The 17,664-nt window shown below is 39.4% G+C and overlaps 1 protein-coding gene across 1 annotated transcript in view; it reads right to left on the minus strand.

Moving 5' to 3' along the window:
- Positions 1–17,664, minus strand: part of LOC126162900 (transcription initiation factor TFIID subunit 7) — a 75,244-nt gene that overhangs the window by 889 nt on the left and 56,691 nt on the right. Inside the window, exons 6-7 of the mRNA XM_049919708.1 lie at positions 10,580–10,838; positions 4,744–4,913 (exon numbers count right to left, since the gene is read on the minus strand). Coding sequence (XP_049775665.1) covers positions 4,744–4,913; positions 10,580–10,838 — 429 coding nt within the window. The remainder of the gene's footprint in view (positions 1–4,743; positions 4,914–10,579; positions 10,839–17,664) is intronic.

Consider the following 17,664-nt stretch of genomic DNA (forward strand, 5'->3'; position numbering starts at 1 on the left):
AAGAGGGTTTTGGGCACAAAACTTGTAGCAGTAAAGATTTTATGAACTAGTTGAATTCTGGCCAAAAACAATGACAAAAAAAACATTGCTCAGGAATTGCTGAATGAAGTGAACAACAATCCAGAACGTCTAAAGAAGGTTATCACAAGTGACAAAATATAGGGATATGGGTATGATATCAAAACGAAGGCCCAGTCGTCCCAATGGAAACTGCCTGGAGAGCCAATACAAAAAAAATCAACAAGTTCGATCGCATGTCAAGGTTCTTCTCACTGTTTTCTTTGATTACAAGGAATAGTACATCATGAGTTCCTGTATTATGGTTATACAGCCAAAAAGGAATACCTCCCAAGGAATACTACCTGGAAGTTATGCACCATCTGCTTGAAGCAATATGAAGAAAACAACCAGAAATGAGGCAAAACTAGACAGACGATTGCTTCGCAATAATGCTCCTGCTCACACATCAATGTTCGTTCATGATCTTTTGGCAAAAAACTGAACCCTTAGGTTGCCTCCGTCACTGTATTACAAAACATGGCCACCTGTGACTCTTTTCTACTCCTGAGGCTGAAGAGAACTATGACACGATGTTATTTTGCCACACCACTGACGAGATAAAAACAGAATCGCTGAAGGAGCTGAATACCATAATGAAATCTGAGTTCTAGAAGTCCTTCCAAGATCACAAAAGCACTGGCACAGTGTATTATATCTCAGGGGTATTACTTTGAAGGGGACAAAGTTGTTGATGATGATGAATCGATACAGATAATTACAGAAAAATAAAAATACCTGTTACTTTTTGCTCACACCTTGTACAAATGTGAGTGAAGTCAAAGCTTTGTGTGTTGGATATCTTTTCTCACAGTTCAACATTAAAATGTGTTATGTTTTATCAATGGCTGTTTTATACAATCCAAATATGAAGCACTGTTTTATTAACAATTTACAAACTAAAATGCATGAACCTGGAGACCCTCACTATGCCATTACTGAAATTTGGTGCCATAGTAGTCAAGTATGGGTGGGGGGATAAAAAAATAAAGAGTAACTGAATATGTTTGAAACACTTCTTTCTTCAGGAGAAATGGAGAGGTCGATGCCAAGAAAATGTAAATGCCTGAGTCAATGTAAAGTTATTCCAAATCTTACAGCAGGAAATGCACCAGGTGTAGAAGAAAAATAGAGGAAGTACTTAACCTCTATTTTTCATCCTAAAAAAGGGATGCTTTACAGAGCTGACTGCTGAAGGAAGATGGTTTTCATGTTCCTCAAATATTATTATTGATACTGAAAGGAATATAAATGAATTCATACTATAAAAGAAATGGTGAACAATACATAGGCAATAATGTGTTGATACTTGTTAGGTCATCTTCTAAACTTCAATTTTTCTTCCCGTCATCCCAAAACCTCAGTGCTGCTTTTCAACTGGGATGAGTAGTGTTCTTAGAGTGGGTAAGGTGAACACAGAAAAAGGTGAAAGTAGAGAGAAGGCCAAAGGCAGGGAGATGCAAGGGACATGGTCAAAGGGGGACATCAGTGGAGGAGAATATGAGCATTGGCAGGTCTTACAGGTGTCTTAGAGGTCTTATTGCGTATTCACCTGCCCCTACCCTTGCTCAAACTGTTCTTGCCATAAATTCCTGTACTCCTCCATTTCTGTCATTTGCTCTCCCCATTTTTCATGTCTTCCACATTTATTCCATAAAATTAGCCTGAGAAAACTACATGTAAGATTCACAGAGGTGGTGTGAGTGAACCAAACCACATCATCGTCCCATTGAGGGTCTTTGTATCCCCTCATCCATGACAATGCCTCTACTATAACAAGTTTCTGTAAATGTTAACAATAGTCTCTGTAATGTATTGTGTCACCTGTGGTCTAGGTATCTGGCATATTAGCAGTGCCATTTCATATTCTTCCTATTCTATTCACAAATGAAACATTGGAACATTATCTTCTTTACAGTCCTCACCTACACCAGTTTACATAATACTGTGTTAGGGTATTAGCTTCTACATTTCTATTTAGGAATGTTATGAGGAATGTGTTACGGCACAAAGTTAAGTGCCGGCATACCAGTCGGGAATGATAGAGAAGATAGACGTCAGCCAATTGCATGCTGACCGACCCCTCTCCAGGATGACAACGTGACAGCAGCGGCCCTTATCTGAAGTGAACATAAGCATCGCACCTGACTGGCCGTATTAGGAATTGTATATACTGAAGAAGCTTGTTTATTTTGCCTGTCGCCCTTTGCTTGTGACAAATCTAAGTAATTCTCAAAGTTAAGTATTTTATTTACTTTTCATAATAAAACTCATTAATATGATTTGCTTGAATTGTTGTCTAATGACCTGAGAAAGCAGATTTTTTAGACACCCCATCTTTGACAACTAGGCAGGATTTAAAGCAATGCATTTCAGAGGTGTTAGCTTTCATTTTACAATGTTCATACAGTCGATATGTAAGTAGATGCAATATGTCCCCAGCATGTTTTAAATAAAAAACTGTGTTTTAAGTGTTTTAATGGTGATTTGTTGTTGTGGTCTTCAGTCCAAAGACTGGTCTAATGCAGCTCTCTGTGCTAGTTACCATGTGCAAGTCTCTTTATCTGTTCATACTTACTGCACCCTACATCCCGTCCATTAGAACCTACTTGCTGTATTCAAGCTCTCTGCAGTTTTACTCCCCATACATCCCTCCATTAATAAATAAAATATTCACTGATGCCTCAAGGCATGTTCTACCAATGAAATCCTTCTTTCAGGCAGATTGTAACATGCATTTCTTACCTCCCTAATTTGGTCAGTATTTCTTCATTTGCTATCTAATCTACCCAACTAATCTTCAGCATTCTTCTGTAGCACCTTATTTCAAAAGATTCTATTCACTTCTCGTCTGCACTACTTATCGTACATGTTTCACTTCCATATGGGATATTTCAAAAAAGACTTCCCCTTAAAAAATTTATGTTAGCTGCTAAAGCATTTATATGTTTCAGAAATGCTTTTCATGATATTGATAGTCTGTGCTTAACATTCTCTCTACTTCTGCCATATCAGTTATCTTACTGCTCAAACAAGAAAATTTGTTTACAATCTTTAGTGTATCACTTCCTAATGTAATTCTCACAGCATCATCTGATTCAGTTAGACTAGAATCCATTACCCTTGCTTAACTTTTGCTGATGTTCATCATATAACTGCTTTTCAAGACACTAACCGTTCCATTCAACTGAACTTCCAAGTCCTCTGCTGTCTTTGACAAAATTACTATGTCACTGGGAAATCTTAAGTCTTCTCCCTTAACTTCAACTCCTTTTCCAAATTTTGCCTTAATTTTTGTTTTGTTGCTTGTTCAATGTTCAATCTGCAAACCCCGTCTCAATCATTTCCCTCGCCTTTGACTCTCAGAACTACAGTATGATTTCTGTACAACTTGTAGGTACCATTTTGATCCTTGCGTCTGAATTTCAAAGAGCATTTCACTCAACATTGTCAAAAGCTTTTTCTAAATCTACAAATGTTATAAATGTAGGTTTCTCTTTCTTCTATCTGCCTTCCGAGTTAGGCTGTACGGCCATTAAACTGAAGGTTTTCTAATACATTTATCAGAACCTGCCTTGTTTGACATTACGTTTATTACTTTCCTCTTGAAGCAGGTGAAGTACCTCTCATATATTCTGCATACTAGGTGGGACAGTTTTGTCACAGTTGGTTCTCCAAAGGATTTTACTAATACTGAGGTTTTTGTCGCTGTTATCAATGATTGCACAGTAACAAAACCCATACATGGGTTACACATTTCCACACGGTTGGGTGCCTGCGTGGTTATGGGCGCTCTCGCTAGAAAAAAAGAGCTAGTGCTCGAATGCTAGTGTGGATGCTGTTTCCTGTCAAGTGTTTCTGTGCTCCACGCATCAATCAGTTATAGGTGAGTCATTGTCTTTCCCTATTTTACATACTACATTTTAAATATGGACTTGAAATGTGTCACAGTTATGCCTGTATCTACAACAGTTGTACTGAACTCTTATTAGAGATGCCATCACATGTTCCTTTTTTCCCCACATGGCAGTATGAATTACAATATGGTGTAAGCATAACAATTTTTTGTGTGATGGAACTTGATAATGTCCAACAGGGTGAAAGTAGCTAATTGTTAATTATGAAATAAAGTGCTTGTTTCAAAATAAAATATCAGCCTACACAAGAAAATTACCTCTTTTCGGAAATTTACAGCACACTGTAGATGTGCACAAAAAAAGACTCTGTGTGTGTGTGTGTGTGTGTGTGTGTGTGTGTGTGTGCGCGCGCACGAATAACATGATTATTTCATTAATGAAATTCACAGATAAATTCTGCATTTTTCTCAAGTCTGAGTGGTCATGCAGAGAACAGCCTATAAACAGTTAACATCAGAAAATTCTGTCATTAAGTCAACACTACTGACAGAACCCATACAATAAAAAAGTACAAAACTAAAATTTCTGAATTACAATTAATTGAAAAAAAGCCCTATTATGGTCATGGTAACTAGCACAATTACTATCATTATATGAAAGGAGTTTGAAAAATGAAACAAGTAAACATATCTACTTACGGTACAGTGGAGATATTGATAGCAAACAGAGACATAAAAAGACACTGAACATCATACAACATGTTACTAATGACAGCTGACTATTCTTAGCTAATTATTCTACACAACTAAATGAAATTTGCCAATATTACCTCTTGTTCCTTTTCAAGTTGTTCTGCCAATAAATTGTCAAGGATATCTAGAAACCTCACTCGAAGGGCATGATTTTCTATGTTAGCTATTTCTAGCTCCTGCTGTTGCCGTCGTGTTCGCAAATCAGCTAACTCTGCTTCCAAAGCTGTTAATCTAGTCTTCACAGCTTCTGTAACAAAAAACAAACACACATGTTAATAACAAAAGTACATTATGCACATATTTCTTGTGCTTCATGATGTGATCACACTGTTTTCCTGGCCTCTCTGATCATGATGCACAACTGGCCACACTTAATGGCCTAGCTGATTATTGTAAATTATTGGCATGGAAAATTGTTGAAGTAAATGAAGAGACAACAGAAAGTTTAAAAAGTAGTCTTAAAGGAAGCTAACTGAACAGTCGTGGCAGATGTCAATTCCAAGTTAAATATATTTAACGATGGGTTTATGTCAATCCTTAACAGCTGCTTTGCTGAGAAAACAAAGTTTGGCATCAAAACAAAACAAAGAATGTCTTTCATTACAAAAGGAATCTAAGTATCCTGAGTGAAAAGTAGGAATACTCACATATTACAAGTAATACTGATTTGACTTAATGAAGGGTGATTGAAAAATCAATAAATTCTATATAATATCTGGAATTAATTATTCAGATAATGAAATTAAATCTGCATGGAAATAGTTCAAAGAGAAAGAGGGATATAAATTTTAAGGAATGTAAGGACTTAGTTATTAAAGAAAACAGCTAAAAAATAAATTATGGCATTCAGGTAGCCAAAATATTTAACACTAGAACAGCGAAATGATCAAAGGACATCTTGCAACCTTCATTTACACAATAACAAATTTAGCTTTTAACATCTTTCTGCCAAACTTCATAACTTTTCCTCATTTCTCCTACTTGTGACAACAGTGTATTGCACTTCGCAAAATTTTCACGATTTCACGAAGTATACCTAGAACACTGGGACAGATCAACTGACTCCAGGCTTAACCTCTTCTTAAATATTGCTGTTCTCATTGTTGCAAAGGTACTTGCATTGCATTTTACTTTGGTAAACAATTGCTGCCTCAAACGATGATACATATATTGTCAGAAAGGTTTCTATGTTGCTGCTGTTACTTGCCTCATTAGTTAGTGGTCTTACTAATAAAGAGACCTAGTATATACTGGAGAACTCAGATAGTGAGCCAGAAAGTGATTTATCAGATTCAGATGGTAATTTTCAGCCAGTGACAGCTAATAGCGAAGATAACAAAAATGAGAGCATTTACTGTAAGTAGTTGTCTCCCCATCTCAATATTTTCCACCACAGTCTCAGGAGTCAACTGGAGCAACAGTGAAGATGGCAGCTAGAGAGAGAATGGAATGGAATGGAAGGTCACTAGCACCTGTCACTTGGAGGAAGGGCTGCCTTGAGTGTCCTGAAGGAGAGGGGAGAGCTCACTACATGAGCCAGCCACCAAATGGATGATTACATCATCACTGCCTTCTGACTTATTTTTGATAAACTGATGCTGTGTATGATAAAAATACATGGAATCAAATGCTTGGGATGAAATAAAAAAACACTACATGGACCATATCATTGGAGGAATTGAGAAAAAATGATTGCTGTCATGTAACCCGAGGTGCTTTTTTGATAAAGATGTTTCCTTGGACAACCTTTGGTCACTTTCATGGAGGTATAATTTTCTGAGCAATACAACAGCAAGAAACAGATTCTTTAAACTTATCAGATTCCTCCATTTTGATGGAAAGTCATCCTCAGTTCAATGCAACACTGCTGGTAAGCCCACTCTTATTTCTGGAATACGAAACAAGATCATGAAAACTGCCCCACTGTAACCACCCTGGTGAAAATATTACAATTTGTGAGCAATTACTTACAAGAAAAGCATGGTGCGAGAATATCCAGTATTTTTGTAAGTGAGAACAATGAACAAGATTTGCCAAGAAACCCCAACTGCGTGCAAAAGAATAATTTTGATTTTCATTCCACCATCATCGCAAAACAAAGGACTGACGAGTCAGAATGCACCCAGCCACAGTACCAAGGGAAGAAGAACAAGAATATCATTATTCTTAGCACACTACATCTTGAAGTAGCAGTGAGTGAAGAAGGCAAGCAGAGGCCAGAAACATTATAAAGTATTGTGGGGATGTCATCAATCAAATGACTCAAAAATATTCAACTCAGGTTGCTTGCAGGAGGTTCATTTAATTGTATCAGAAGCATCAAAATATTTCATGTAACAACACACTGCAAACTATGTATAAAGTTACATGTAAACATGTCATATAACTAAGAAATTGTACACAAAAGTTGGCCACGTCTAGTACAATTGGGGTAGCCTTTGTGAGCTCCTCAACAGTGCACATTCTTAGGCATAATCCCACTTCATGTAGTGTATACTAGTAGTCTGCTCTAACACTTTGAAGACCGGCCACTTGGAGGAATATCAGGCCAAGAAGACAGGTCATTATTTAAAGCTACTTCTTTGATAGATTATAAATTTTAAAATAATGATAGCAGAAAGTATAATTATCCTTAAAAAAGTGAAAGGCGAGTTACTGACTAATTTTTTTCCTCTTGTGCTCAAAATTTCTCACTCACTTATCAAAATTACATATTAGTAGCAGAGTTACAGCAAACTGTGAAACCTAAGAAGTACGCACACAAAATTACATCCATACAATCATACACTGGCTTGGAAATTATCGACAGCAATTCAGTGTTCACTAATGTTTCTTTCAAAAAAATTCTATAAATTGGCAACAGAAGGCAGCACTGGTTATGGGACAGGTAGTGAGATATCCAGACATTGTTCTCATACAAACTGAGTCCACTTTTCAGGTGACAGGTGGCTCACCAACTGAGAAAACCACGGCCCAAGCTGTACTCGGGTGCAGTCTTCATAATACAGCGATGTGGCTCGAGATACGCTCAGGCTCTTGCCAGTGTCAAACATTTATGCTCAGCATATAGATAATATCAGAGAAGAAAAGGTCCCAATGTTGGCTTACTTTTTTTTATTTTTATTTACTGTTGTCTTATGGCACAATATTATGAAGCATTTCGTTGTTAATGAAGAGCATGTTTGTTACAAAGGAGGGTGTTATAAAGATAACATGTGGTGTTCACTCTAGAATCTTTTGTAGACAGCTCTTTAAACAGTGGTGCATATCACCAACAGCCTCACAATATATTTAGTCCATTATTAAGTTCGCTGTCAACAATCTATCACAGTTTGAATACAGTTTGAAAACAACAGTAACATTCCTAAATACAATACTAGTCTTCACGTTACAGAGAAAATAGTGAGTTATTCGCACACAAAAATTTTTGACTAACTACACAGCACATTAAAAAGTTAATAGATAATAAAATTAACATATTATAATTCTAAACTGATTCACTGCACATCATAGCAAGATGTGGCAATTACGATGCGTAGAAATTATACGGGGTAGTTAAATGAAAACAAGACAGATGGAGAAAAGTAAGTAAACTGTTTATATTTCAAAAGTAATTGTCATAAGTGTTAATATACACTCCTGGAAATTGAAATAAGAACACCGTGAATTCATTGTCCCAGGAAGGGGAAACTTTATTGACACATTCCTGGGGTCAGATACATCACATGATCACACTGACAGAACCACAGGCACATAGACACAGGCAACAGAGCATGCACAATGTCGGCACTAGTACAGTGTATATCCACCTTTCGCAGCAATGCAGGCTGCTATTCTCCCATGGAGACGATCGTAGAGATGCTGGATGTAGTCCTGTGGAACGACTTGCCATGCCATTTCCACCTGGCGCCTCAGTTGGACCAGCGTTCGTGCTGGACGTGCAGACCGCGTGAGGCGACGCTTCATCCAGTCCCAAACATGCTCAATGGGGGACAGATCCGGAGATCTTGCTGGCCAGGGTAGTTGACTTACACCTTCTAGAGCACATTGGGTGGCACAGGATACATGCGGACGTGCATTGTCCTGTTGGAACAGCAAGTTCCCTTGCCGGTCTAGGAATGGTAGAACGATGGGTTCGATGACGGTTTGGATGTACCGTGCACTATTCAGTGTCCCCTCGACGATCACCAGTGGTGTACGGCCAGTGTAGGAGATCGCTCCCCACACCATGATGCCGGGTGTTGGCCCTGTGTGCCTCAGTCGTATGCAGTCCTGATTGTGGCGCTCACCTGCACGGCGCCAAACACGCATACGACCATCATTGGCACCAAGGCAGAAGCGACTCTCATCGCTGAAGACGACACGTCTCCATTCGTCCCTCCATTCACGCCTGTCGCGACACCACTGGAGGCGGGCTGCACGATGTTGGGGCGTGAGCGGAAGACGGCCTAACGGTGTGCGGGACCGTAGCCCAGCTTCATGGAGACGGTTGCGAATGGCCCTCGCCGATACCCCAGGAGCAACAGTGTCCCTAATTTACTGGGAAGTGGCGGTGCGGTCCCCTACGGCACTGCGTAGGATCCTACGGTCTTGGCGTGCATCCGTGCGTCGCTGCGGTCCGGTCCCAGGTCGACGGGCACGTGCACCTTCCGCCGACCACTGGCGACAACATCGATGTACTGTGGAGACCTCACGCCCCACGTGTTGAGCAATTCGGCGGTACGTCAACCCGGCCTCCCGCATGCCCACTAAACGCCCTCGCTCAAAGTCCGTCAACTGCACATACGGTTCACGTCCACGCTGTCGCGGCATGCTACCAGTGTTAAAGACTGCGATGGAGCTCCGTATGCCACGGCAAACTGGCTGACACTGACGGCGGCGGTGCACAAATGCTGCGCAGCTAGCGCCATTCGACGGCCAACACCGCGGTTCCTGGTGTGTCCGCTGTGCCGTGCGTGTGATCATTGCTTGTACAGCCCTCTCGCAGTGTCCGGAGCAAGTATGGTGGGTCTGACACACCGGTGTCAATGTGTTCTTTTTTCCATTTCCAGGAGTGTATTTACCTCACTGTGTCACAAGACGGTCAGTACTTTCATGGAAAAATGTTTGTGGTTGCCTATGGAACCATGATTACACACAGACATGCACCTCTTCAGCTGAAGCAAATTGATGGTCACAAATGTCTTTCTTCAGGGCTCCAAAAATATGGAAACCGCATGGGGAGGGATTGGGACTGTATTGAGGATATGTAAGAGCTTCCCACTGAAACTTCTGCAATGTAGTCAAAACAACTTTGGCAGCATGTGGGCAGACACTGTTCTGACTATGCTGCAGAAGTCCTGTTGGGAAGCCTTCCCACATCCTCCATACAGTCTTGATCTCTCCCCATATGATTTCCATATGTTTGGAGTCCTAAAGAAAAACATTCATCGCTGTCACTTTGCTTCAGACGAAAAGGTGCATGCCTGAGTACAATTGTGGTTCCGTAGCCAACCGCAAACATTTTTTAATGAAGGCACTGACCGTCTTGTCTCACAGTGGCATGAATGTATTAACAGTTACGGTGATTACTTCTGAAATAATAGACAGTTTACTTACTTTTTTCCACCTGTCTTATTTTCACTTGACTGCTCCTTACACAAATAACTCAGTCTCCTGGGAGAGCAGTGTGTAAACCACATGCCCTTCCATATCTGCATCCAGTGATGCCAGTTGGCCCAGGATGATACAGCAGCTGGTCAGTTCTGTTGGCCCTACATGGCATGTTCATGCGGAGTTTAGTTTTACACACATAACTAAACTAAGTATCAACATGGACAACAATTTTTCAATAATGATAAAAGCAAGAAAAGTAATAGCCCAAAAAATATAATTATTTAATGTAGTAACTGTGCAAAATCCAAAAGTTCAGACCTTTGGACATCTGCGAGTTAGAATTGTATTCAGACTCTTCTACAGGGTTCAAATCATTCTTGAAAATATCATACTCAAATGATACTTCTTGTTTTACTCTTTGATATTCTCCTGACTGTTCACCAAATTCATTCTGCTGCTCTTGTTTCAATGAGCTTCCACCAGAAGCTTTAGGTCCATGTTCTGAGTAGTTTCGTTCAGCACTGAACATGTCAGTAGTGAATTCTGTAACTAGTCGATCACGTGATGCTGACAGACCCTGAAACAATGACATATCAAAGCTTGCTTGACATTTTGCTGGATTTCGGAGTTTAAAGGCATACATTTATGTTTTGCAACAGCAGTGTAACAAAATTTGTCTGTAGTTTGTGGCTGACATTACAATAACCTGATTCTGATAACAGCTTCAATCAAGATGCAATAAATAACTCTGTTGACAAGATTAACACTTCAACAGACGAGAATAATAAAAATGGCAGGAATTGTCTCTCTGCTTTCACAAAGACCTTCAGTTTATAAACCACACCTTGTTAATTCACAAATTAGATAATTATCTAACTAGGGCAACCATGCTATGATGGCTTACTTCATGTCTACATAACAGATGGCAAAGAGTAACTGTCTTGTCAAACACAGCAAACTCTCCTTTAAAAAGAAGACCAGTAGCACATGAAGCTCCTCAGGGCTCTATTGTCCATCAATGTTAACTCTCCATCAGTTCAGTTTGCAGATGACGTATATGTTTTAACTGAAAATCATGAAGCAATAAAATATCTCACTGCATTTCAAATACAATTGACAACTTGGAAACCTGGGTACAGCTTACTGGGTTGACTGTGAATGTCTCAACAACAGGATCCAACAATAAAAATTCCTGCAAATTAAAACACTTCATAAAAACAAGGCTGCGGATGAAGCAGAACATGTCAAATTTCTACGACTTATCTACAAAGGAAATTAAACTGGAATGTGCAAATTGGATACTTCTTAAGTAAGTTATGTAGCTTTGCATTTGCAAATTCAAATATTATCCAGTGCCAAAACAATGGAAACACAGAAAACTGTTTACCACAATTACATTAAATCAGTAAGATAGTATGGCACTGTTTCTGGAGAAGCTCTGGTAAAATACTGTGTATACTGATGCTCCGAGGGCCACTACTGTGTGCTGCACATCCAAGGGAACTATATCAACCACTTTTTATTTATATTTGTTTATTTTTGCTTTTGCTGGAACTTTCCATTCAAACCCCTCTCTAAACATCTTGTTATACAGTAAAGCAGAATTAATCAAGAAAAATAATTTTGATAATTCATATAGAACAAAAGATAGAGATATGAATATAATAGAAAGAAACATTCCACGTGGGAAAAATATATTAAAAAACAAAGATGCTACAAAAGTATAGTTTTATACCTCCTGTTCACTGATTAATATTATATTCTCAGATTACCCAATATAAGGGAATGAAGCTTTTCAACAGACTAAAGAACAAGAATGTCCTAAAGATGAAGCTAGATCTAAAAAGAAAAAATTACTCAGTAGGAAAAGAAAGCTGCTATTTACGTAAAGATGGCACATTAAGTTACAGACAGCACAATTAAAAGACACACATAAGCTTTTGGGCACAGTCTACATCAGAAAAAGAAAGAGAAAAATATACCATTCATTCACACAAGCAAGCACACCTCACACACGTGGCAGGCAACTCGGCAGCTCGGCCCGAGCTCCCTTTTTTTCAAACTTCGTTCTATCTGGTTTGCTTAAATTTAAGTTCAATTACCTCACACCAATACTAAGTTGATCCGTTCTTAAACCACTGTAGTTTGTGTCTACAATAAGTGAAAGAATGGCTGCTGTTTAAGTTCACACCCATGGTAGATGCATCGGCAGTGATGAGTACTCTCTCGCCCAGTATACTAAAGGCCTTACAAAAGCCTTTTCAGACAGGCAATACTCTCCAGACTTAAATCGCAAACAGCTCTCCTGTGCCATATCCTCACACATACTTGATCCCCACATCCATCCCAAGAACCTACAACAAAGATGCAGCCACCTTGTCACCCAGTACCAACCTGGACAGGAATGAGCGAACCACATCCTTCGTCAGGGCTTTGATTATCTATCATCATGCCCTGAAATGAGGGACATCCAACCCAAAGTAATTCCAACCCCTCCCGAAGTGGTGTTATGCCACCCACCCAACCTCCACAACATCCTAGTCCATCCCTATGCCACTCCCTCCCCCAATTTCCTGCTACAGGAATCATATCCTTGTGGAAGACCCAGATGCAAGACCTCCCCAAACCATCCACCCAGCACCACCTTCTCTAGTCCCGTCACATGCTTATTGTACCCCATCAGAGGCCGAGCCCCCTGTGAAAGCAGCCATGTTACATACCCCTGCACAGCATGACAACCCACTAGCTGTCAATTGGAACGAATGGCCACTGCCAAACTGTTGCCAAAAACCAGGTGGACCACCCCGTGGCACAAAATGCAGCAGAGCACAACATGCGGGATTTCAATGGCTGCTTCACAACCTGTGCCGTCTGTATCCTTCCCGTCACCCCGAACTTTCCCGAGCTGCACAGATGGGACCTATCCTTGCAGCACATCCTTCACCCCCGTAACCTTCCTGGTCTAAACCTGAGGTGACTTACTGACCCGCCACCCCCCACCCAAATCTCTCTCTCTCTCTCTCTCTCTCTCTCTCTCTCTCTCTCTCTCTCTCTCTCTGTGTGTGTGTGTGTGTGTGTGTGTGTGTGTGTGTGTGTGTGTGTGTGTGTGTGTGTGTGTGTGTGTGTGTGTGTAATGTTTAAAAAGTAAATGCCACATATGGATCAAGACTTGTTCAGATTCACTTCGAGACAGGAAGGTTCTAAAATACAGGATGAATTAAAATGAAGTACACAATTTCAAAACGTAGCACATTACAATAGAAAAGGTATTGCACAGAGAGAAACAGAATAAAGTTTTTCGGCACATTGCAAACATTCAATTCACACAACTCATGACACAATGTATAGTAAATAGATAACCATACTTGCGAAAAATACTTCGTAACATGCCTACATCATCAATGAACAGCTGCAGTGTTGTGAACTCAAAGGCCATTTAGTATTTTATGAATTGGAATGCAAATAAATCACACTTCATAAAATTATATCATAAGAAAGAACAAGAGATAGGTGAAAATGAAGAGCAGTGCAGAATTTATTGAGTAACACCTGCTGCACACTTAACTCATTGTTGTGACAATGGCTGTTGATATGAAGATGAGGAGGATATAATGTGGCAGAGTTGGAAAACGTTTACAGCATCTCCCGATACCAAGTCAAACACGATACCTGATACCACAACTGTGTATTCTAATTGCTCACTATGTAGAGTGTCTAATTTGTGTATTCATATGTTTTACTATGACATGATCTTTTATTCAACTTCTACTGCTTGTTTATGTAGCTTTAAGCCACTTATTTAATTTTCTTATGCAAATTAAGAAATTAAAGAAAATTCTTGCAGTTGTAAACATGTTTACATTTCTGGAATTGAACTTTTAACATTTCTTCACACCAAAAGGTGGGAGTGAACATTTCATGTGAATACTGAAATTATGAGAGTAATTAATTTCCTGTTGTTATTTGGATGTAATTTAAAAGATTAGTTAAAATAATTGTTATAAAATGTAACACAGTATAATATCATACACAGATTGTAACACATTCTTAAATATTTTTATTCCAAAGTAGTTTTTCTAATTTATGGAGATCCTGGATGAGTGTAAATTTTTTCCATAATTACAACTTTTGATTGTAATCAGTTAATATTATGCTTTCAGTAATATAACATTGTACTTTCGATTGCTGAAATATAATTTTTAAGATGACATAGCAGTGACCACATGAGGCAGTCTTTGTAGAGTTATGTGGCAGTTTCTGGGCCAGACTTTTTGAGATCAAGTCTGCACCAGTCAGTATAACGTAAGAATCAATAATCAATGTAAACTGTCCAACTGATTTTGAAATATGCTCAAAGTTAAAAATGAACTTTTTGATTTTGCTATTTAGTAATCAGAGTGCTAACACCATTTTCCCTCCCAATGTACCACTGCCCTGATATATAAAAAGTTCTTACTGCAGTAGAGTATGATCATTGAACTACCACCCTACGACGATGAAATTCAAAGCTAAATTAAATTCAATTTATCAATACGCTTAAAAACTGAAGTCAATAACGTCTTCAGTCACCTTTCAGAAGAACCGTTCTCGCAGAATGTTGAAGAACATTTTTGTATTCTCTGTCATAGCTCCACACACGTTAGTGATTGATGAGTGACAATTCCCAGGCTTCAATGAAGTATGCTTTTATTACAGGAACACAACAAATCTGAGTTCAATGTCAAATACAATAACAACTGAAATCATATGAGTAACAGAATCGAGTCCATAGCGACGTCGGCCCAATGATCACACTAGCACAAATAGAGAGTCAATATTTCATAATAGCACTACCAGTACAGTGGCATGGAGTCCTGGGAAGATCAAGGCTGAAGGAAACAGGATGTTCAGATGAAGACAGCTGCCAAAGAGCAATGATGATGCCCCTGGTGGCACCTGTTAGCAGCCAGTGTGTAAACACAGCATTTATCGACAGTAAAGGTTCCAAACATGGGATGTAAACAGCCTCTGGAGGAGGAGCGCCTGCTGTCCTGGTGCAGACCACAAGCTGGTTGTGGGCTTTGTACTGGAAACACAAGTGCTGGATAGGTAGCCTCTGTAATAGCATATTCCACAAATAAAAAGGCCCCTCAATCTTTTGGGGTGAAGTAGCGCCAAATACATTGAATTCTGGCAAATTCAATTCGCATTCCGTGGAAGAGTTAGTATTTTCTGATTAAGAAATCTACATGTTATATACACCTTCCCTGAAGTGTGAAAACTTTTTGATCACTTGACAGTCACTATTCATAGAAACCATCTTCTTCTATTAGCCTGAACATACCCATACAGAAATGCTGCTGCAGTCCTTTGTCAGTGTTCTTCAAAGCTTGCACCAAATACAGATTGCAGTGCTTCATCGAATTTATACTAGGTTTCCAAAGAAGTTTCTGCCAAATGATTCCACAAGAACCCAGCAGCACATATACAGCCACAGAGGTACCTCACACATAGTCATCTTAATTAACGATACATGTACAGTAGACAGAACTAGTTTTATTTACACCATTATGAAGTAACATCCCCAACATATTTTAATGCAAATGTTCATAAAGCAGGGACTAACATCACACTGGAGATGAATTCATTAAAGACATAGCACTTGTTCAAACTGGAGAAGGATGGAGTAGGAACCTGGCTAAGACCTATTCAATGGAACTATCGCAGCATTTGCCTTAAGTGATTAGGAAAACTAAAGAAACTGGATGAGTCCTGAGTCTGAATCATTGTTCTGCACCACTCAGAGAGCTGCAGGTGAGTGGCAGGTAGTTCACTTGATAAACTGAGTCCCAATCCCCCCCCCCCCCCCCCCCCCGTGTGTGTGTGTGTGTGTGTGTGTGTGTGTGTGTGTGTGTGTGTGGACTTATTTAGAACTTTAAGACATAATCACTGATGATTCATGAGGAACTAAGCAGAAATAACTGCTTTGTTGAAGGGTTAGTGCTCCTGTCAACTTGGCAAATGCCGTAATTCAGCACGTTCTGTGACTGGTATGTTACAAAACCTCGTACTGACAGTCCCTGGTATGTTACAAAACCTCGTACTGACAGTCAGCATGACAGTTGAGCACAGGGCAGGTATGACATGTGACATCAATTCATTTGATCAGAGGTGTCCAACTCATGTGACACTCCAACTATGAGGTCATGCAGACATTAGGCTTTTACATGTGCCACTGTCAAGAGTGTACCCCATGGATGTCTTGACTGACTGGCAGAGTCAACTGCCATGGGTTAAATGTGTTGATGACAGTAGTTTTAACTGCAGATAGATCATAAATTACTCACCAACTGCACGCTTTTCGACAATAATTGGAAAGCAGCCATACCCACCAAAACAACCTCCCTGCTATGACCCAAAGCAGCTAATGCCACACAAGTGTACTTCTGCTAACAGCATGTCAACAGATACTATATATTAGTCTGTGTGCGCAGAACACCATTACTGGAAACTCATACTATGAACTACTTCTTACCAGTCTCTAAGAGTCAAATCCTACAAAATCCATTGTTTTAGTTCTCTTTGTGGGTATAGTCTTAGGCTAGTTAACTTAGTAGATAAATTGCTTTTTGTAGAACATTCTCTTTCTCTGATCAAACTGTGACATCTTCTGCATATAAAACACAATTCAGAGTAGCCTCTTCATCTAATACCTGCAAGAAATACAGCTTTCCATTAATGCACTAAATTGTCTATGCTGGTGCAGCTCATTGTTTCCATACTGGGGAGGGCTCAAACATGTAACAGTTGGAGGTATGGCTCCAGCCCTCTCTAAGAAGTGTACATATGACATCTCTGCCTTTTCATAATCAGATACTAAATAACACCAAATGCTAACTGTGAGGTCAGATATAGGTAGCATATTACCCACCGACAAAACTTTTCCAACCACTTATCACAACAAACTGTATTAAAAATAACGTATTTTGGAGAGATCTTTAATGTGGCGTATGTTAGCATTACTGTGTACTTAATATTTTTCATGTTCTTGATTCCAGACTTGAGATCCTTAATGATTTTCATGTGCATTCAATCTTCAGCATTTATGAGTTCCCGAGACAACAGTGTGTTTTACATCATGGGTCCTATGCTATGGCTGGCTAACAGAAGAAAACTGAGCAGCTCCCACATTGATTTTTGGTACTTATGGTATATCAATTTATATTCATGCATTACAGAAATATGCAGTTTAAGTGATAAGTTGCATTAAAGATCTCTCTAAAAAAACATCGTTTTTGGTACCTGTTGCACTAAAGTGTTGGGATATGTGACATCATTGGCTAAACTGTTACCGTACATTGCTTGGCTAAACTGTTACCGTACGTTGCTTCTTCTTCTCTTCTTCTGTAGTGGTCAATCCAAGG

This window comes from Schistocerca cancellata, chromosome 2, assembly GCF_023864275.1.
Source record: "Schistocerca cancellata isolate TAMUIC-IGC-003103 chromosome 2, iqSchCanc2.1, whole genome shotgun sequence".
NCBI lineage: Eukaryota > Metazoa > Arthropoda > Insecta > Orthoptera > Acrididae > Schistocerca > Schistocerca cancellata.